General features: G+C 48.8%; 1 protein-coding gene across 1 annotated transcript; it reads right to left on the bottom strand.

The window, feature by feature from the left end:
• Nucleotides 1-7,503: 7,503 nt before the first annotated feature.
• On the bottom strand, nt 7,504-21,205 carry LOC103804351 (procollagen galactosyltransferase 2). The gene is made up of 11 exons (XM_009076962.1): nt 21,102-21,205; nt 19,558-19,675; nt 18,948-19,082; nt 15,549-15,753; nt 13,388-13,507; nt 12,878-12,954; nt 11,162-11,268; nt 9,893-10,025; nt 8,937-9,064; nt 8,276-8,482; nt 7,504-7,896 (listed from the first exon to the last, which is right to left on the bottom strand). The coding sequence occupies exons 1-11, from the start codon at nt 21,113-21,115 to the stop codon at nt 7,623-7,625; spliced, it is 1,518 nt and encodes a 505-aa protein (XP_009075210.1). The 5' UTR covers nt 21,116-21,205; the 3' UTR covers nt 7,504-7,622.
• Nucleotides 21,206-21,682: the final 477 nt, after the last annotated feature.

The following is a 21,682-nucleotide window of genomic DNA, read 5'->3' as shown; positions in this document are numbered from 1 at the left end:
GGCCAGACGCTGTGGCTCCGAGCCCTGCGGCACCTCCAGGGCTCTCCCTGCCTACAACAGGCAGAACGGCGACGCCTGCATCATCCGCGTCAGCATGGAGGGCATCAGCGACAGCATGTACAAGAGCATCCTGGTGAGGGGCACGGCATGGCACTGGGGCATGTTTTCCTCCGGGTGCTTTTAGTCCTGAGAGCAGCTCTTCACCGAGCTGGAGAGGGAAATGGTACCACTCCGTGTGTGGAGCGTGCTGGGAATGAGAGGTTTGGGAACTGGGGGAGTTTCTGGTCTGGGAAGGAAATCTTGTGTCTTATCAGAGCAGCAGTGTTCAGGCATTTCCCTCCCAGATGGATCCAGGTGGGATTCCAGCAGTGCCAGGCTGAGGGCTGGTGCTGGATGTGGGCAGTGCAGCTCTCCTCACACCATCTCTGCAAGTCGCTGATGGAGACTCAGCTGCTGAGCCAATGCTTTGGGGCCCTCAGGGCCTGCCCAGGGGAACAAACACACAGGGGGTAGCTCTGGGTGCCTTTAGCTGCCTTCTGATTTTACTGGTGTGACCTCCCCAAGTGTCACAAGCTAAGCTGTTCCTTGAGGGCCTAATAAATTCAGGTACTGGTGAGATAAAACTTCTTCTGCCTGCAGGAGGCTGTGGAGGGAGCCCTGTGTCTGCTCTGGGTGCACAGCACTTCCACCGCAGACAGCAAACCCAGTTAGGCCAAAAATCTTTGCAGGATGTCAAAGGAAAGATTTAGCCCAGGGGCCTGCAAACAGCTGATGGGACAGCCTGTTTATGTGGATGTCTCATCTCTCAAAGGTTTGCTCAAGAGAGCAGACACTGATTTCCTGCTGTCTCTTCTAGTGCTGTATCTGTCATCTTGAACTAAAACCTCCCTACCTCCAAATGTCACAAATGCCAAGTTTTAGTATCTGTCAGCACCTACCACTTTGTTACTGACCCATGGTGTTTTTCAGTTCTCTGACATCTTTTCCAAGACCAAGCAGTCAGGGTTTTGCTTATTACTAAATCACTAGAGTGAATAAACAGACTCTCTCCTTGTAACTCTTACCTTTCCAGATAACTAACCAGGACAGAATTCCTGATGTCACCCAGAGGGTCTTGATGAAGCACAACCTGGAGCCTGATGCAGTTGAAGGTTATGAGCTTGTGCAGGTCATTTCTGAGGACAAAGGTAGGGAAGCAAACTCTGCTGCTGCCTGGAAAGTTCTGTTGGATTTTAAGGGGAAGAGTAATATGTAAGGTCCTTCCCACTGCTGCAGCTGATCATGAACTGCTCCAGCATGGGTGTGTAGAACATCCCTTTGGTCAGGTTGGGTCACCTGTCCCTGCTGTGTCTGCCCCCAGCCTCCCATGCACCCCCAAGTCCCTTGCCAGCCTGGCAGTACAGAAAGCACAAAAGGCCTTGGCTCTGTGTGAGCTCTGCTCAGCAATAATAAACACATCTCTGGATTATCACCCTGTGTTCAGCACAAACCCAAACCACAGTCCCACCCCAGCCAAGCCAGCCCACCTGTGCTGTGCAGCCCTTCACACTGTGCTCCCTGTCTTGCAGAACTGGTGTTCCCACGCAATGCCAACGTGTTCTATGGCATGAACAGCCACGTCAACTTCGACTTCATCCTGCGGAAAAAAGCAGAACTTGTTGGCTGAGACTTCACCGTCGCTGTGGGAATGGACAGTATTACCTGTTGAAAACGTGCAATTTGAGGACTGGGCAGCCCTGGTGCAAGAGGCTCCAGGCTGTGACATTTGTCTTAAGAGCCAACTCTTTGTGAGAAACGTCTCCTTCGTGCCAGTATTATACAGAAGATCACCTAAATTTATTTTTATAGACCTGAAGAAAGTTCTGAGTTCTTGTCTGCCTGAACCAGCCCAAAACCTTTTGCACTTGTTCTGCACCAGAGAATTACCTATTTTGGATCGAGGCTCCAAAGAACTCTAGAGTGAATGACCTGCACTTGCCTTTGGATGAACGTCATGAATTGTTCATGAACGGGACAAACAAACACTCCTTGTGTTGGACTGAGGTCTCAGTGCCACTGCAGGGTGGTTTCCCTTGGACTTGGCTAACCATGGGACAGAACTCGATGCCTTTTGTGTGTACTCGTGACGGATGTACCTCTTCCTGATGTGCAATTACTCTTCCAGAGCAGACCTTTCACCTTTTTTAAAGCCATAAGTGAGATGTTGGATTATAAGCAGCCCTTATTTGAGATACATTAAATAAATGTATGTCATGGTTTAGGAATGGTGTTCTCCAATTTAGTGTTCCCACTGAAACATCCCTGATTTGGGATGAAGAGGAGACTCATGGGTTGAGATAAGAACAACTTACTGGAAACAGCAATGAAATAAGCAAAGGAACAGTTACAGAATCACAGAATATTCAGAGTCAGACAGGACCCTTGAAAATCACTGAGTCCAACTCTTGGCCCTGCACAGGATATGCCTGAGAAACACACCACAGGCACAGCCATAACATACAGTGACAGTTTCATTCAGCACCCACTGTCACACAATTTAACATTTCTGACTGTTCTCACCCAAAAATCAAATCCTTTTGAGGTACACATTGTACCTCCCCATGTTTCTGCATTACCCACCAAGTGCATCTATGGATGGGTTTGCCTTTGCTTGAGACAGGACTAATCCAGACTCTTTCCTAGCATATTCCTCAGATGCACCACAGGGACTTTAGCCCCTTCTACAGTACCTGGAGGTTTTTGCTTGGGCAGGCCCAGCTCAATTGGTGGAACCTCCAATGTTGACTAACCAGGTGGTCTCTGCTAAATGTAGATCCCAATGTTGGAAGGTCCCACCACCCATTGCCTTCAAGGTGGTTTTTAACAGGCCATTGTCCAATTTTCCTAGAGGTTGGTGCATGGCAGGGAATAAGATACACCCACTCAATACCTGCTCTTTGGCCCAGGTGTCTATGAGGCTATTTCTGAAATGAGTCCTGCTGTCTGACTCCTTTCTGGGGTGCTATGTCACCACAGAACTTGCTTTTCAAGGCCCAAGAGAGTGTTCTGAGCTGTGGTGTGAGGCACAGGGTGCATCTCCAGCCATCCTGTGGTTGACTGTAGCACGGTAAGCACATGGCCCTTGCCTTGGTGAGTTTGTGGGATTGTGATGTAATCCTCTCCCAATTCTCCCTGTATTTGTATTTCAAGCACCATCCACCATCCCACAGGCCTACTGGAGGAAAAACAGACCCCCTGAAGGTCCCACAGGCCTACTGGAGGAAAAACAGACCCCCTGAAGGTCCCACAGGCCTACTGGAGGAAAAACAGACCCCCTGAAGGTCCCACAGGCCTACTGGAGGAAAAACAGACCCCCTGAAGGTCCCACAGGCCTACTGGAGGAAAAACAGACCCCCTGAAGGTCCCACAGGCCTACTGGAGGAAAAACAGACCCCCTGAAGGTCCCACAGGCCTACTGGAGGAAAAACAGACCCCCTGAAGGTCCCACAGGCCTACTCTATGTCCACGAGACCTACTGAAGGTAAAAGAGACCTCCTGTAGGTCCTAGTCTGAAAAAGAATTCCAGTTGTATTTGGGTTTAGAGGGTGATAGAGGAAGGGTTTGTTACTGAGCCTTAATTTTTGCCCAGAGTCAGGGCAAGACTAGAAGTTTTTTTCTCTGCATATTAGTTAGGCAATGGTGACTGTACAGTGCAGCTCCTCATGTACATAGCATCATCCCTAATGTACATAGTCCTGTTCTCTCAGAGATTGGATGTCTGTGTTAAGCTGAAAGGTGAATGTTCTGGATTTTAAAATTACACTTCCCAAATGTTTATATATAAGATGTTTTTAATTGCTTACCTGTAATCTTTATATATAAATATATAAATTGTTTTTCCTTAATATTTGCCTGGAGTCAGTCGTTTTCTTTCACTACTACCTGTCAGATGTGGGTTTGTTTAAACCTCACAGCATTTCTCTTGCTGTCACTCCCTTCAGCTTCATCACTGTTACTGTTTTAACTCCTCAGCAGCCAAGCCAGAGCCAGCCCAGTGCCCCAGCCATGCTCACAGCCTGCAGGGGAGGGATACCTTGTGCTACTTTTGAAGTTTCACCTTATTAGCTTCTGTTGTAATTGGATAACTTAGATTACACACAAATTTTACATCTTCTGCATGAAATCTTTCTCTCTTGGGTCACTGAATGATTTCTGCAGCAAGTGACTACAAAATTTCCATTTTTCCCCATGCCTCTATCTTAGTGGGTTTTCCTCCTGGCCTCACAACCATTACCTTGGTGGGTTTTCCCCTCCCCTGCACAGAATACAAATGTTTGGAGTTTTACACCTCACAGCCCCTTCTGCCACTTCCCAAGTCACTTCAGCATCAAGGGTGGCTCCTACAGGCCCCAAGTCATAGAATCACAGAATCAACCAGGTTGGAAAAGACCTCCAAGATCACCAAGTCCAACCCTCCTGTGGTCACTAGCCCATGGCACTAAGTGCCACATCCAGTCTCAGCTTGAAAACCTCCAGGGATGGGGAATCCACCACCTCCCTGGGCAGCACATTCCAATGTCTGAGCACTCTCTCCATAAAAAATCTCTGCCTAATAGCCAACCTAACCCTCCCCTGGCAGAGCTTGAGTCTGTGCCCTCTTGTCCTGCTGCTGTTGCCTGGGAGCAGAGACCAACCCCCACCTGACTCCAACCTCCTGTCAGGGAGCTGCAGAGGGTGATGAGGTCTCCCCTGAGCCTCCTCTTCTCCAGGCTGAACACCCCCAGCTCCCTCAGCCTCTCTTTCAGCTGTGGCAGCTGCCTGGGCCACTGAAAGGCCTCTCATGTCACAACAGCAAAGACAAGAGTCCCAGAATCTGATTCTTGCTTTTGATTCTGCTTCAACTACCTTCAGAGAAAAAACCCAACACCACAACCTCACTCCATGTCCCTCAGGATCAATGCAATCTGTTGGTGAACTCAGGATTTTCTGTGCCATAGTGAGAGCACAGCAGCACTTTTCCTTCTTTAACCCAAAGCAAAGACAGAGTTGGTGAGTTCCAAGTCATCATTTTTTGAGCCTGTCACAACCTTTCTTGTGAAGAAGCTGCCAGAAGGTTGGTTCAAAGCTGGTACTCCTGCTCAGCTTTGAAGCTCATTAGATGAGTCAAAAAAAATAGAAAGTACATGGGAAGTGGAAAAATACCAGAAAAATCTAGAAGTGTTTCAACTGCCTCTTAACTTTCCAAACCATAGAGTTAATTTTGAGTAGGGCAAAGCCTGAGCAGCACCTGGCAAGGAACTGGAAACACAGGGAACAGCAGCACTTGTCACACAAGTGGAACCACTGGCATCGTTCAGGTCTTGCACATGTCAGTAAGTACAGAGCTGTGTTTGTACACAAACACACGAATGATCAGCAAGGCTGAGGCCTTGTCTGCTCTGACATGGACACACACACACAATCCACAGATTCTGCCCTGACACTGCCATCAGGTCCTGATAACCACTTGTTTCCTGAGTCAACTGAAAGGCAAAACACACAAAACCCCAAACTAAAACCCTGTTGTAAAGTTGTTTTCTATAAACTGCTACTGCTCTGCTTAAGGAAATCAAAGTCAAACACAACTCAGCCTCCCTGAGCATCCAAACCAAATTCTCAGCAGCTCCCCTTGCCCAGCTCAACTGTTAAATCCATGCTCTGTGTCCTGGGTAGCAGCACCTCCTGCTGACACAGGGAAATCAGCTCCCATGGCAGGGGGAAGGAAGGAGAGGCCACGTGTAGGCACAGGTGGGTCTAACCCAGAGCAAAAAGCACATGAGGGTGGAAGAGACACCTGAAAAATATGCTGGATACTCACCTGGGCACACAAGTTTTGCTCCTGCAGGTCACACCAAGCTCCTTCCAGCACCTCTGGGGTTTCCATCACCCTCCAAACAGGCCACACATGCAGCAACACCTGGGGAAGGAGCGAGAGGCATTGTCAGGAAGCAATAAACCAAGTTGTGCTGGGGCTGCAGTGCCACCTCCATACTCACCAGGTTGTGTGGGCACCTGCTCCCACCTGGACAGCAGAAGGAATGTGGTTTCCAGGCAGGAGCTGCAGAACAGGCAGTGACTCCGTGGGAGAGTGGCACAGCTGAGAATGCCTCGAGCTAGAGTTCCATCAGCCTTCCTCACTTCAGGGTGAGGCTGGAGGGGGCTCTGAGCAACATGGTCTAGTGGAAGGGGGTTAGACTGGGTGACCTCTAAAGGTCTCTTCCAACCCAAACCACTCCAAGCCTGTCCCACCCAATGAAGAGCACACACAGCTGCTCATCTTGCACCAGGTTCTATGTATTATCAGACCGGCTGACAGGTAATAACATGTCTCCTTTAGCAGAAAGCACAACACTGATCAGTAATCATTAAAAACAAACAAAAATGAACAACAAAACCTCAGCCACACATACTCAACGCACAGATCTGCCAGCAGGTGAGGCCCTAGATGGCAATTCCAGGAGGGAATCCTCCCACTGCCCAGCAGCTCGGGGGCTGTGCCAGCTGCCCTGAGCAGTGTAGTCCATGGTCACCTGGCCTCTGAGAAAGGTTTTTAGAAAAAAATACACACCACACACTGCTGGCACCTGAGCCAACAGGGAGTACATCAGAACTCAGCCAAACACCAGACACATTTGCTCCTCACATGAAGAAATATCCAGACAAGTTGCCTTTCCGTCCTGTAGCACACAAAGCTCTGGAGGCAGCACATTGCTGCAGGTTGTTTGGGTTTTAAAGGAGAGTGGCAAGCAGTTTGTAACCAAACTTTGTAAGTTCCCAACAGTCCTACACTTGCCTTTATGGCCTAATTAATCAGGCCTGAAAATAGGCTGTGGGGCTTTGTTTTCCTGAAGGAATCAAGTGAGGCAGGGCCTGAAGCAGGACACGACACAGACTAACTCCGACTGTGTTCCCTTCAGGCAGCACAGAGACAAAGAAAACCAGCACCTTCCACCTTCTCTGCTGCCTGCCATGGCTTCAGACATCCCTTCTGGGTCAGGAGGCCTGGCTGGATGGGATCTAGCAAGCTTAGAAACGAGCTGAGGGAAGCCAGCACTGGTTTTCTACAGGAATGTGATGGGGAGAAGACACACCAGAGGAGCACTGCTCCCCTGCACTGAACATTTGGGGCAAAAAAATCTTGATCCTGACAAGGATCCCTTTGGAAAACAAGCCCAAATGCCCCAAACACTTGGCAAATAGGGTGGTAAAAGCCTACAGACCTACAGGGAGTAGCAGTGAGGCAGCAGCCCAGGTAGAGCCATCCCAAAGGCATCAACACTTGTACACCTCTATATATTAATCTTTATAAATAGTGTTCTACACGAGGAGCTGTAGAAAGCTGTCATTCCAGGCTGGTTGGTTGGTTTTTAACAAAAGCTTTCCCAGGCTTTTGTTCAGATCTCTGCCAGTCTGGAACACCTTTTCCTCCTTCATCTCTCCCACCCTGTCCTCAGCGGCCCGGGCAGGCGTCAGGTCCGAGCACTGCGCTCGGCCACCGGAAGCAGTGGGAAGGAAACCACATGAAGAGCTGCTCTACAACTTTCAAGGGTGAAAAGCTAAAGTGTGAGGCAGGTTCAGCTGTCAGAGCCCCAGGGAAGGGGCAGTCAGAGCTCATCCCTGGACGAGGGCGCGTTGAGGGACTGGGAGGGCAGCGCGTCCTTGTTCTGCGCGTCGCTGTGGATCTTGCCCTGCTGCCTGGATTTCCAGGAGTGTGTTCTGTCCCAGTCTGTCGACACGGTCTCGTTGTCCCAGATGGTGGAGGTCTCTGTGTCGCTGAGGTAGCCTGGCTGCCCTGTGTAGTGGGTGGGGTAAACAAGCAGGGGTTCTGCTGAAAAGGCTTTCAAGTCTCTGGGCTCATAGTACTCCATGTACTTCGTTCTACAGAGGAGAGAAACACCAACAGTAACACAGTGAACCTTCATCACCAACTGGGAGATGAGAAGACCAACACACTGAGCAGACAGGTGCCAGGGAGCAGGGGTGGTTGCTGAAGTACAGCCTGATTCTCTACAGCCAGAACCACATGCCTTACAAGCACACACACCTGACACCTGTACAACTACAGCCAAGCACTCAGAACCAGCCACCAGCCCTGCCCCAGGCAGGGACAACAGCCCCTGTCACCTTCTTTGACCTGTGCTGGGGGCTGTGCTGCACACAACCAACCACTAACCGAGCTACCAACATGATCCAGGCTGAAGATCAGTCAACAAGACCCAGTTCATGTCACCCTGAGCCACAGAGGTGTCCAACTTACACAGGGTGTTTGTTGTACATGACTGGCAGAAATTCATCTACTGGCAGCATCTTGCCGAAGGGCTCAGCCCCGATGAGTTTCTGAGCCCCGTGGAAAGAGATGGCATATCCCAGGGTCCAGTAGGAATAATCAGCTTCCACCAGGTTCCTGACATTGGGAACAGCTTTCTCAGGCTCCTGCACCTGCATCCTTTTGCGGCCAATGTAGCTGAAAGGGTGAAAAGACCAAGGAAATTGGAACCAAAGTGAACCTACAGCAATTGAGACAAGAATGTTCGTGTCAGCTAGGGCAGGGCAAAGGGTCAATCCAAGAAGCAATCCCAGACATGGCTCACAAATTTCTGTCCTGCACCACTCCCAGACATCCAAGTCTTAACCCAGTGGGTGGTACAGCTGTGAAAAGCTTCCTAAGGGAGCTAGGACAACACGGTCCAAGGCTCAGGACTGAGCTGGGCCAGTTCCTCAGAACTGAGCTGTTCCAGAACTGGAACCAGCACCTGCCCCAGGAGGCAGATCTGTCCCAATGGGAAGAGCCACCAAGAAGTTTCTACCACCATGCCCTGCACTCCAGCATTAACCTGTACCTCTGTCAGGACACAGCAGCACTGCTGACCTTCCCACGTGCTCAGGAGCTCCCAGATGGCCAGGGACCAGTAACTTACATGAGTTCCCAGTCTAGCTGGGCTTGTTCAATGTCATCCATCAACTTCATGAGCTTCCTCTTGAACTGGTGTTCGAAGCGCACATCATCCTCAATGACAAGTGTCTTCTCCAGCTCTCTGTTCACTACCTGAAACAAGAGGGGTCACAAGTGAGCCCACACAGGCACCCTGAAGTCATTGGGGTCACCCTGACCTGGCACTGCCTCCTAGACCATGAGGGTAGGGAGGTTAGAGAACCACTCCATGGCACATGTATTTATGACATGCCAAGTCACTGGAACTTGCTCCATCCCAGATGCAGAACAAGGAGAAAAAAACCAGGAGTGTTTGCTCTTCAAAACCTTCTTGCCTTTATTCTAAGCAAACTACCTCCAAGCAAGGTATTAGATGGATTATTGGATGGAGGGATGCATCAACCAGTCATGAAAATAGTCTGATAAAAATCACTTGGAGCTTATGGCAAATGAATCCCAGAATGGTTTGGGTTGGAAGGGACCTTAATTCTCATGACATTCCATTCCCTGCCATGGCCAGGGACATCTTCCACTAGCTCAGGTTGCTCCAAGCCCTGTCCAGTCTGGTCTTGAGCACTCCTAGGGATGGAGCAGCCATAGCTTCTCTGAGCAACTTGTGTCAGTGCCTCAGCACCTCACAGGGAAGAATTCCTTCCTAATATCTAATCTAATCCTGCCCTTGCTCAGTGGGTTCTGTCACTCCAGGCCCTTGTCTAAAGTCCCTCTCCAGCTTTCTTGGAGCTCCTTGAGGCACTGGAAGGGGAAAGGAGAGATGTGAAAGTTGAACACTGTGTTCAAGAGCATCCTTGCAACCCAAGGAAATCAGTTCCATCCTGTACTTTCAGAAACCAGTGCTGGATTGGGTGCTCTCCCCAGGACTGGCTGTGCACTAGGACACAGCACCTTCCTGCAAGAACCCTGAGGCTCCCTCAAATTCCATACCTCCTTCCAGATGTAGTAGTGGCTCAGGAAACAGCCAATCTCTCCTCTGGTCAGTGGCCTGGAGGAGTAGGGGTCCCGGTACCCAGGGAGCATTTCGATGCTCAGAGCTTTGAGCTGACTCGTGTTCAGTGCTCTGGGAAACAGAGACTATCTGTCACCATTTCAAAAAACCAGACACAGATACAACATGGGCAATGCTGCTGATGTTCAGGGAAAAGCCACACCTTGAGAAATTCCTGCACTTGTTTTGCTCAAAAACACAGAGAAAAATTAACTTCTTCATTGACATTTCTAAATCAAGCTGATAAATCATATCCTTAACTCTACCAGAAACTTCTTGTGGGACCATCATCTCGGCAGGTGCTTGGCTTGAATTAGCCTCCGAAGAGGCCTCGATGGGATCCCAAGTCTCCCAGACCACTAGATGGCAGGTGGGATCCTGTCTCCTGCATCCCCAAGGCCTTTGTGCAACTCCCACATCCAAAATTTCTGCCTTGAGTTCTCCTTAGAAAAAGGTCTTAACCCACCTTAGAATCACAGCATCATTCAGGTTGAAAAAGTACTCTTAGATCTTCGAGTCCAAATATTAACCCAGCACTGCCAAGGTCACCACTAAAACATGTCCCCAAGTGCCACATCTACATGTCTTTAAAACCCCTCCAGGGATGGGGACTGCACCACTGCCCTGGACAGCCTGACAGCCTTTCAGTGAAGAAATTTTCCCTAATATCCAACAACCTGAGGCCATTTCCTCCTGTGCTATCCCTTGTTCCCTGGGAGCAGAGCCTCACCCCACCTGGCTGTACTGTCAGGTAGTTGCAGAGAGGGAGAAGATCCTCCCTGAGCCTTCTTTTCTCCAGGCTGAGGCCTCCCAGCTCCCTCAGCTGCTTCTCACAGGACTTGTGTTCCAAACCTTAGAGCAAGCTTGGGGGGGGCTGTGTCAGAGTTCACACTGTAGCATAACAGCTCTGCAGCACTGGGATGGACAATCCTCCCAGGAGACAACTGGTGACTCCTTTGAATTGTGTGCAAGTGTTACAGTTCACAGAAGGACATTTTAACCTGATTTTCACCTCAGCCTGAATCCCATTGCCCCCTCTAAGAAAGGAACAGAGAAAACTGCCCCAAACAGACTGTCCGATGGATAAAAGTGGTGCTTGCCCCTCCTGCCCCACCAGGAGGAGGTCAGGGCATCCAAGGAGATGCTGGGAAGGAGCTATGCATATCCCACACTCATTGAAAACAGCAGCAACCCCAGCTGGAACTCACTTTCCATCCACAGCCTCCACTATCTTGACTGCAATCTCCTGCTCGTAGAGCGTCCGCAGCATCCGATCCCTCCTGTCCTTCCGACGCTTCAGATTGATCATGAAAATCTGGGAAGGACAGACACACATCAGCCTCCCACCTGAGGAAGAGCAGGGAGTCCTGATCCACTCTTCTCCAGCTCCCCCACTAGAAAAACAGGTCTTAGGAAAATCCTCTGTGTGTTTCCATTCCAAGTTATATAGGATTTGTCCAAAAATTGGGAGTTGACTTTGAGTTGGAAGCTTAGAGATTTGTTCTCTACCAACAACTTTTTATGGATGTTCACAGGGGAAACTTGCTCTTTGAGGATGAATAACAGTGAGGGGAGAGCAGTTACAGCCAAGTCTGTAATTTCCAAAGGAATGGATGTTTAGCTTTATACTGAACAGAGTAACAGAGCCATCTGCAGCCTCAGTCCCAGAGGAACACTGCCCCACAACACTGCCACTGCCTGGCAGGGCCAACAGCCAACTACAAGGACATGGCAAAGAAAGGATTTTTGTAATTACTTCAGGCACTGAAAACCCACTGCAAACCCTGCCAGAGCAGAGAGCCAAGGCCAGGAGCAGAGATGTCTGGGCAGGGCTCTGTCCAAGCCTCGAGGAGACAGACACTGGTGGAGGGCTGAGGACTGAAGCTCTCACTGCAGGTAAAGCTCAGAGGCTCAGGGATATTTTTTTGAGTCCCAGAAAGACAAGCACAAATGCAGCCTTGTAGCCTGAGGAGCAAAACCTCATCCCAGTAAGCAGCAGAACGAATTCCAGCTCAGTACAAATGAAAGAATAATAAACTGGATAAATAAGGCACAGCCACAAAGGACAACATGGAAAAAACTCGGACCAGCTGTGCCCTCAACACACACAGCCAGAGCAGGTTCAGCTTTAGAGTCACACAGACAGATGGAGAAGAAGACAAAGAAAACAAAGGCTCCCCTGACCACCACGAGCCACCCCGGCAGCTGCACACTCAGGGGCTGCTGCTCTGGGAATGACACAGGCACCAGTGTGCTCCCAGCCCTGTAGGGAGATAAATCCTTCCCTTCTGCCACTGGGAAGCAGGAGAGTTTTCCCAAAACACCACTTTCTGTCACAGATGGAAGGAGGGCCAAGCTGCTCTGCAGAGTCAGATGTAAACAGCACAACTGGTGAATTAAACAACCTGTTTTTCAGCCTCATTTCTGCCATTTCCTCCTGTCTGGATTAAAACAGAATCCCAGGCTGGTTTGGGTTGGGAGGGACCTTAAGGACCATCTCATTCCAACCCCTGCCATGGGCAGGGACACCTCCCACTAGCCCAGGTTGCTCCAAGCCCCACAGTCCATACCATCAACACAAAGCCCAAAGGTTCCCTGGACACTGTCCTTGCACCCGAATCTGCACTTCCAGTTAGGGATCTTGCAGCAGGTCCTCAGTGCCCACAGACCTGACTGATCTTTCTCCACACCAACCTGAGCCCTTTCCCTTCTGCTTCCCCAAGCTGAGCAGTTCTCCCCAAAAGGAATGGCTGTTTCCTCCTTGCCAAAGGTCTAAATCCAAAAGATGAGTGATTAGGAAAGAGGTAACTAAGAAAAGTGATGATATGCTCTGAAGTAAATGGCCAAAACCTCAGCTGCAGGGAGAACTCAGGGCTTACCACAGGAGAGGGAAGACAAGACAAAGAGCAAAACAGGCTCCTTACCTCATCAAATCCCATCTTGTCAGGGTGCTTGGGAGGGACAGACAAATACTGAGAGGGCTCGACGGGAGGACGATCGACTGCAAGAGAGGAGAGATCCCAACATCACTGTCATGTCCATCTGCATCCACACAGGGCACAGTGTGTCCCTCCCCAGGGAGCTGGGACAGGAGGCAGAGCAGGATGGGCACAGCAGGAAGCCTCCACGGGGCAAAGCTGGAGCCAGCAGCCCAGACAGACCTCAGGACACACAGGGATCTGCAGCCTCCTTTCCACACTGCATTTCTGCATTTGATCAGGGGAAGCTGAGGGATTTGTGGATGGGGCTGACCTGACCATGAAGCCATTACATCCCTAGGTAGAAAAGCTGTGGGAAATGGAAAACTGCCTATCAAAACAGCATGAGAGCAGTCAGATCAGGATGCAAACTTCCAAGGGAACGAGAGCTGGGCTGCTGGAGGAGAGCTCTGGTGACATAGTAGGGTCCATCACGACAAGGGCACAGCAACTTACTCATGGCCTCAATCAGTGTGTGCACAAAGTTCTCAGCTTCTTCTTGCAGTGACTGCTGTGGCTTCAGGGGCATGGGGAGGAAGCCGTAGTGCTCACGGTTGCAGATGAACATCTGTATTCCTGGGGACCACAGAAAAAGCAGAAACTAGAATCAGGTCTGCTACCAGAGGATTTCACTGCTCTGTGGCTGCATAGCCACAATCAAACTTCTGCCAGCTCCTCAGTCCCAAAAATTTCTGCTTCATAAACCAACAGCTCAAAACCATCCCAGTGCCACTTTCTGTTCTGCCTGGCTGGCAGCAAACAGCCTCTCCTGTGAAACCAATCCCTACTGACTCCCTAACTAACCCTTCAAGGATCTGCAGTCACAGGACAAGGGGGAATGGATTCACAGTGCAGGGAGAGATTAGGTATTGGAAGAAATTGTTCCCTGTGAGGTGCTGAGGCTCTGGCACAGGTTGCCCAGAGCAGCTGTGGCTGCTCCATCCCTGGGAGTGTTCCAGGCCAGGTTGGATGGGGTTGGAGCAGCCTGGGCTGGTGGAAGGTGTCCCTGCCCATGGCAGGAGATTGGAACTGGATGATCTTTCAGGTCCCTTCCAACCCAAACCAGTCTGTGATTGCATGATTCCTTAAAAAGAAAGGAATCACACCAAAGCTTCCCATGGCCATGCTGACATTCATCAGAAGGTGCACAGCAGCCATGGCCTAATTCAAGAAAAAAATCTCAGAAAAGTGCCTAAGAGCTGTAAATGTAATGGAACTGGTGGATTCCTGCCCATTTCTGCCTTTCTTATGTTGTAAGAGCCTCAGAAAAAAGTTTGAGTTTCCAAGTGGGAAACTTGGAAACTTCACCTCACCCAGACCATTTTCTGGTTCTGTGAGGCTTTCAGAGCTAGTTTTTACTGTGCCCTGAAGATGAGAAGAGAATCCTGGAGAAAGACACCAGCGAGAAGAACAGATGCTTTCAAACAGAGGTGATAACAACATCCTTCTGCTCAGAAGCTTTTGCAACTGCTTTTTGAAGGTGTGAAACAGAGAGAAGGTGCAAAGCCTCTCCTTGGAGCCCTTGCAGGGCAGAGACCTACCCAGTGGGTGCACTGGGAACATCCCAGCATCAGCACAATGCTGCTCCTTTTGGGATGACAAGGATTTGCTCACCACTGGCTGCAACTGCAGCAGCACCAGGCCTGATGTCACATCAGGCAACACACTCAAAACCCACATCCAAACAAGCCAAGGGAAGTATTTCCATTATTTTTCATTGAGCTCTGCTGAGATCCTTTGTTAACAAACGCCAATCAAAGCTGCTAGAACCCACACAACTGGTCCAAAAAGTGCACAGCCACCCCCTCCCTCTAGGAAATAAATGAAAAGCAGACACTACCTGGTGTGCTGATGCTTTCATCTCCGAGTGCCCCTAATCCCTGGTATTTTTAGCAGAGCGGAACTGTCGGCACTAATGACCCCAATGTTTCTCCCATTTTAAGTTCTGCAAGTAAATTGCTGGCTCTGCTACTTGCCAAAACACATTCAGCTGTCAGTTGCAATTTAGGTAAATGGCAGAATGAAAAAATACTACCTGCTGACATTAATGGATTTGGCACTGACCTAATCAACTAATCTTATCTGGCTCAGTGATCTCGGTTCTTATCTTCCGCTGGCTTAAACACCCTTAATCGGTACAGATTCACACCACTGTTCCTGCTCTTTCCAGAGGCAAAACTTACTTTAGAACGGCAAAGTTCCCGTGAAACAGGGAAGGGGACTCACTCTCCTGCTCTGTTTTTATAGTAAAATTGAATGATTGCTACACAAGGACCAGAAAAGCTACAGGTATTTGTGATGCTAGTATTGTTCAAAAGGCAGTGCCCAAGATTTGCAGCCATGCCCTAAACCCACAGTCATTATTAAACAAGTTAAATTTCTCCCTGAAACACTGTCCCCACCCCAGGAACAGCTCCCACATCCTTTGAAGCTGCAATCCAAAACTGCCTTGCCAGTCACTTGCTGCTGGTTACCCCTGAGCAGATCCCAAAGAGGAAAGGGAGCAGGGTCTGAGCTCCCCACTGAAGTCAACACCCTACTTCTGACCTGTGAACTTACAGCAGAGGTCTGTGTGTCTCTATGAGTGAATCCTCCCCAGCCAAGGTCCCAGACATACCTGCTTGGCGACTGGAGAAGGCAAAGACCATGATATCATCAAAGCTCCAGGTGTAGTCCTGGTGTGGGGGGTAGAACATCAGCTTGGTGGAGGCCTCCTTCCTCAGGTCGATGAGGAACGTGGAATGAATCATGGGGACAGCAAAACAGCCCATCCTCTTCCACTCCCGGATCAGGGGATACTCCAGGGTCCTTCTGTAATAGCCCTGAAATCACAAAGAGAGGTTGTTTGTTACAAGAGATTCCTGTTTCAGAGATGTTCCTTAGCAAAAGCTCTCACCCAGCAGAGACAGATCAGGGCCCCATTTGGAAGGGGCTCAGCCAAGTATTAAGAAACAATCTCCATCCCAAAAGTTAAAGTCTGACCTTCTTTTTCCTTTTGAGCAGCTCTTGGAGGTCCAAGCCTTTCCCCTGCAAAACTCCACTGCAACGGAGCTTCAAAGCTCAGACTATATTCTCCTGACTCTTCAAAAACCCTTTTTGCACATAGACTCTCAGGTCTGAGCCTGGAAGCTGCTCCTGTGACATCCTCCACATTCAACAGGCACAAAGGCCATTCAGGGTCTCACAGAACAGCACCTGCAAATTCATTCTGACCATGACAATTTATGTCACTGCAGTGAAAGACTCTGGAAATTAATCTTTCCTCCTCCAGCCACTCACTCCAGAGTTTTGGGGCTATTCACTGCTCATGTGCAGCTGACAGGGACTCCAGGTTGTCCTGCTGTGGCTGTGCTCTCTCTCCCAAGGTTCTCTCCATGACAGCTAAATGTCAAGCTGCCTGGAGCTGGGCTTGGCTTGCTGTGGCTCAGTGCCCTGTTCCAGGGTGTGCTCCAGCTGTTATTCCCTCCCCAAGTCCCCTGGGAGAGCAAGGCTGAGCACACGAGACTGCAAGCACAGAAACAAGCAGCAGCAACTAAGAGAAAATGTAAACTAAAAGAGGAACCTTGCTGTCCAGCTGAGCAGCTTGTTTTCACCAAGTTCTGCAAGATGCATTTGCTGTGAGGCTTTTCCCTCTCCTTTTCTCAGCTAATGATGGAAACTTCCCACTGGAGAGGGAGGGCTGAGGCTGGTGCATGCAGGCAGAGAACCACTTCAGTGCAGATTTACATCAGTGGAAAACCAGGACACTCTCAAAAACTTACAGGACCTTTGCTATGAAGTTTATATTTCCATTTTCAAACAAAAACTGAAGCAAGTAAACACACCTCCCCACTCCCTTTTCTTATCTCTATATTTACTTCCTAAGAATTTGGAAAGTTCAGGACCTTTTCCTGCTATTTTTATTCCATCACTTAGTCTGAACTGAGTCTAGACCTCTTTGCCATAAGATGCCAAAAAAAAAAAGATTCAGACAGTGATTTATGTAGAAGAAATACATCCCTGAGAGCTTTAAAGCCAAATAGCTTCCTCAAGAAATCAGGTGGTGATTGCCAGAGGGTAGAAAAGTATTGTGGGGAAATATCACTCACTTTTTTGCCATGTTCTTATACTATTCCCTAAGCATCTGCAGGAACCACTGCTATCAGATGGACCTTTGCTGTGACCCAGAACTGTTGCTATGTTTTTCCCTGCCTGTGGTCCCAACTTGTGCCCCTGGCAAAACTGGGAAGGAGTAAGGATGTTTTTGTACCAGATAAATAGAAGAAAGAGGAAAATGAAGTTTGCTCTTTGTTTCACTCCAGCAATAATGACAATTAGTATCTGATTATCCTTGTTAGGAACTGCAGTGACAATACAAGGGGCAATGGGGACAAATTGAAAGAGGGAAATTTAGATTAGCTATTAGGCAGAAGTTTTCCCTGTTGTGGTGGTGAGACCCTGTCCCAGGTTGCCCAGGGAGGCTGTGGCTGCCCCAACCCTGGCAGTGTTCACAGCCAGGTTGGATGAGCCTTGAGCAACCTGCTCTGGTGGGAGGTGTCCCTGCCCAGGGCAGGGCTTGGGGCTGGATCATCTTAAGCTCTATTCTAACCCCTCAAAATTCTATGATCAGCTCTCTGAAATAAAGCAGGATCATAGGGAAGGGCAGGAGTATTTAACCACTTTGAAGTATTCCTATTACCTGCCTCAGGGAAGCTCAGGGATCCATGTGCACTCAGGATTAAACACATTGGTCTGTGTAGTAGCTTTATGAAGAAGGAAACACAAGATTCAGGCATGGAAGTAAAAAGGCAATCCTAAAGCTTTCCAAGGCCAACATGGGCAAAAAGGGAACATTTTCAAGATAATACAAAGAGCTCTCCTGCTATTCCAAGAGACACACAGCTCAGGATCCTGTCTGCTCAAAAGATGACAAAACACACACCAGCAGCAGCCTGGAGCACAGGTCAAAGAGCTGAGCTCATTAGTGAGGCTTACCTGGGAGAAAAAGGCATTAACTACAGCCCCCATTTCAGCCCCAATGTCTTGGAAGGCCCATCTAGAGCTTAGTCAAGAACATTTCAAAGGAAAAGAGTGAACAAAGGCAAAGAATTGCAGTGACAATAGATCTGCCCTTCTATACACTGGATTCTCTTGGTGAAACCCTTCTGTGGGCAAGGTGACTGTACTGGGTTTGGATGGATGCAGCTGATTCTAGAAGCCTGTATGGTACTGGTTTTGCATCATTTGTTTGGGGTTTTTTCCCCTTCACTTATTAAAATATCTTTATCTCCACCCATGAGGGTTGTTTTGGGGTTTGTTTGGGGTTTTTCTCCTGCCTTTGCCCTTACAATTTGCTTCCCCATCCCACTGGAGCAAGAAATACTGGGTGGGGGTTTACCTACCAGCCAGGGTCAAGACACCACAGTGATGCAGATCATCTTGTAAAGTGACAGCTCAATCTCATTCTGGCTCTAAAAATAATGCTACTTCTACTACACAACATTTTGATGTCTGATACTTTCTGTGATTTGAAAAGGTAACGTGAAACTGCAATTTCTAGGCTCATCACCAGCAGCTGTTCCATACACCCCTCAGCACACACACTCCCTACAAGGCAAAGGGTGTTGTCCCACTATGTAAATATTGTTTATATATGAGAAAAAGGACTTAGACACAATGAACAGCTGTGGAAAACAAAGCAAATTCCTCTTGGATTAGCATGACTATACAGGAAAACCAGCCTAAATTTATGCACCAAGAGCTTTAAGGTCATTGCAGAAACATATGGAACCACCTTAGAAAAAATCCTGGTCTGTGTATCAGCATTTTTTGTGTAGTTAGTGGGATTGCATCACATGCCAACACCACCTCTGCACTCCTCACTCAGAGCTCCAGTAGCTTCTGTGCAGGACACTAGAGAAGCAGATGGGAAAGCCCACAGAACAGACACAACACTCACTGCTCCACAGACCCAGGGCAGGAGGTCAAGGAGAACACAGCTTGCACAGCCCCCCAGCTCCTGCAAGAGGTCACTTGCCTGGGGGGTGATGCCACACCAGAAGTTGGAGTAGAGCGAGCGAGACTCAAGCATTGGTGCCACCAACGTCTTGTTTTCTGCTATCATCAGGTTTAGGGTTTGTGGGTTGGTCAGCAAATTATCTGCATCAACGAACTAGGGAAGGAAGAGAAAAAGAAATTTGTTGTTAGTAGAAATGATCTGCTTCCCCTGACACTTCCCTGGAAATGAGGCAGCCAGTGGCACACTGTCAGCAATAACAGACCAGGGCAGTGGTTGCTCCCCTGGGCTGGCACTGCTGAGGCACCTTCAATCTTGGGGTCAGTTTTGGGCCTCTCATGACAAGACAGACATTGAGGGGCTGGAGCATGTTCAGAGAAGGGCAACAATGCTAGGGAAGGGACTGGAGCACAAGATGCAGCTAAGGGAGCTGGGAGGACTCAGCTTGGACAAAAGGATGCTCAGGGGAACCTTCTCACTCTCTACAACACCCAGGCAGGAGGTGCAGCCAGGTGGGGTATTAGGGAATATTAGGGGATATTAAGAAGCTTTTTCACAGCCTCCAATACCCAAGTGACCACCTGGGAAGCTTTTTCTTGAGGCCACTTAATAAATCAAAGTTTGTATTTACCAGGATGTAGTCTGACCACTTCTCCCTTGCAGCACGCAGGGCAGCCTGGCGCAGCTTCATCACATGAGTGAATCGGGAGCTTGGCCAATGTTTGGGCCCAATTTCTTCTGGGTAAGACCTAGAAAAGAAATAAAAAGTGTCTGCAACCCGTGTCTGGACCTTATTACACCAGTCAAAAAAGGAAAAAGAAAGAGAGAGTTCCCTTGCTGCCTTCATTCTGAAAGGAAAACAGTGTGAGAGTCACCTCAGGCAACCCAGCAGAGGTTGAGAGGTTTTGAGGGCAAAGGATGCCAAGTTCTGAGCTGGCATGAGCACACAGGGCACTGGAGAACAAGCAGTGGTTCCCTGCTGATCCAGCTAACCAGCACCATCCAGCCCAGGAGCAGCAGCCCCTCACCCATGGGTGCATCCCCTCCAAAATGAACTGTGGCTCATTTACCCTGTCTGACCTTCTGGCACAAAGTCTCTGCCCTCTGCTAGGCTGTAAATCCTTCAGGCCAGCAGAATCAACAGAGCTGAGGAGGTGAAGATGAAGGCAATGTGCATTCCCCTCAGGGTCTGGGCATTATTAGTAACTGTTAACACATCCCAGTAACAGCTCTTAAATCTCCAAACACCCAACACCCAACCCCACCAGCCCCATCACAAAATTATGTGCATGGCTTTGTTTGCAGGGTCAGGTCCAAAAGCAAAGGCTTTGTAATGACTATGGAAGGAAAATTAGGGATAGAACCATTTGTGGAATAAATATCCAGGACTTTGAAGCAGTGCCAGCACAAGCCAGGGAAGGAGCTAAGAATTTCAAAAGCTTTTCACTTAAGTTAAAAGAGCCAAGTTTGACAGGATGAAGACAACTCAATTCCAATGGAAGCATTAAAAATGTCAATAAACCCAGCATTCCCTGGGGGGTTATTGTGCCACAAACACCCCACCAGTGCACTGAGGACCTCAAAAGTAAAAGCAGGCCTAAAGGAAGGGGAAACTGATGCAATTTTCCTTGATGGGAGAAACAGAAAACAGAACAAACCCAGGAACAGTTGATCTTAAATATAAATACAAATTAAAGCAATAAACCCCCAACACAGCTAACATCATATTTCAACGCAATGGTCCTACAAGTCATGCAAAGGCACAATATACTCCATTAAATCTAGTTCTCTAGCTCAGCACTAAACTGAACACTTGATGTCTCTGAGCTTTCATGGATGCTACAGGAATGGGCTATGATTCCTCTGCTTCCTTGCAAATAAAGAATGATAGTTTTAATTCCCTGTAGCTCTTGGTGTGATTTGTTTACCATGCAAAGAGAGCAGCTGCAGATGCTGAATAACTGAATGGAAAATGTTTTCTTCAAAGATCTGCATGAGTTGCTTTGCTGAAGCCAGAGAGCTTGACAGGCTCCACAAGAACATAGTTTTAATAGGACAGACCCCACAGAAGAAATAATCCACATTTTAATGCTGGGACATTTAGTACAGCTCCTAGTTTGGAAAGAGAAAAACCTAAGGAATTTGGCATGTACACTCAAGGGCTGTGGTACTCACTGGGGTTCCTCCATCGGCCTCCACTCCACATCATGGTACAAGTGCTGCACGTTCTTCAGCCACTCCCTTAGGATTGCTGTGGTGTTGTCAATGCTGTGGTCTGTGGCTGCCCTGGGAAAGCAAGAGCAAAGGAAGCATGTTAACACAATATTTAGGACCTTTGCCTAAATCCCTCTCTTATCATGAAACCCTCTGCTCAGTCCATCCACTGGAAAAGACAAGACACACTGTTGTGGTTTAACCCCAGTTAGCAACTCAGAGAACAACACAGCGACTTGCTCAGTGCCCCTGCCCCTGTGGGATGGAGAGGAGAGTCAGGGAAGGGGAAAAATAACCTCTGTGGGTTGAGATAAAAACAGTTAAATAATTGAAACAAGCAACTGAAACCTGCTGCTGGTGGAAGGAAGGGACGCGGCGCTCGCCGGAGAATGTTTTTTCCTCAGGGCTGAGCAGTAGAACTGCACAGATTGGAACAGGAGGCACAGATCCATGTTTCTGACAGCAATCACATGGAAATGCTCCCAAAAGAGCTCCTCTCCACCTGGGATCCTCAAGCCTTCGGCTCACAGACTGAGCCAGCC

Source organism: Acanthisitta chloris, unplaced genomic scaffold (genome assembly GCF_000695815.1).
Source record: "Acanthisitta chloris isolate BGI_N310 unplaced genomic scaffold, ASM69581v1 scaffold6486, whole genome shotgun sequence".
NCBI classification, from domain to species: domain Eukaryota; kingdom Metazoa; phylum Chordata; class Aves; order Passeriformes; family Acanthisittidae; genus Acanthisitta; species Acanthisitta chloris.
The sequence above is the reverse complement of the archived record's forward strand: the minus strand, read 5'-3'. Positions and strand labels throughout refer to the sequence as shown.

Bases quoted from the DNA above. Each gene is read 5' to 3' on its own strand.
- LOC103804351 (XM_009076962.1), bottom strand. The intron at 19,083-19,557 runs GTAAATACAAAC...TTCCTTCCCTAG, and splicing joins AGTGGTCAGACTACATCCTG to TTCGTTGATGCAGATAATTT. The intron at 7,897-8,275 runs GTAAGTTGGACA...TCTCCTCTGTAG, and splicing joins ATGTACAACAAACACCCTGT to AACGAAGTACATGGAGTACT.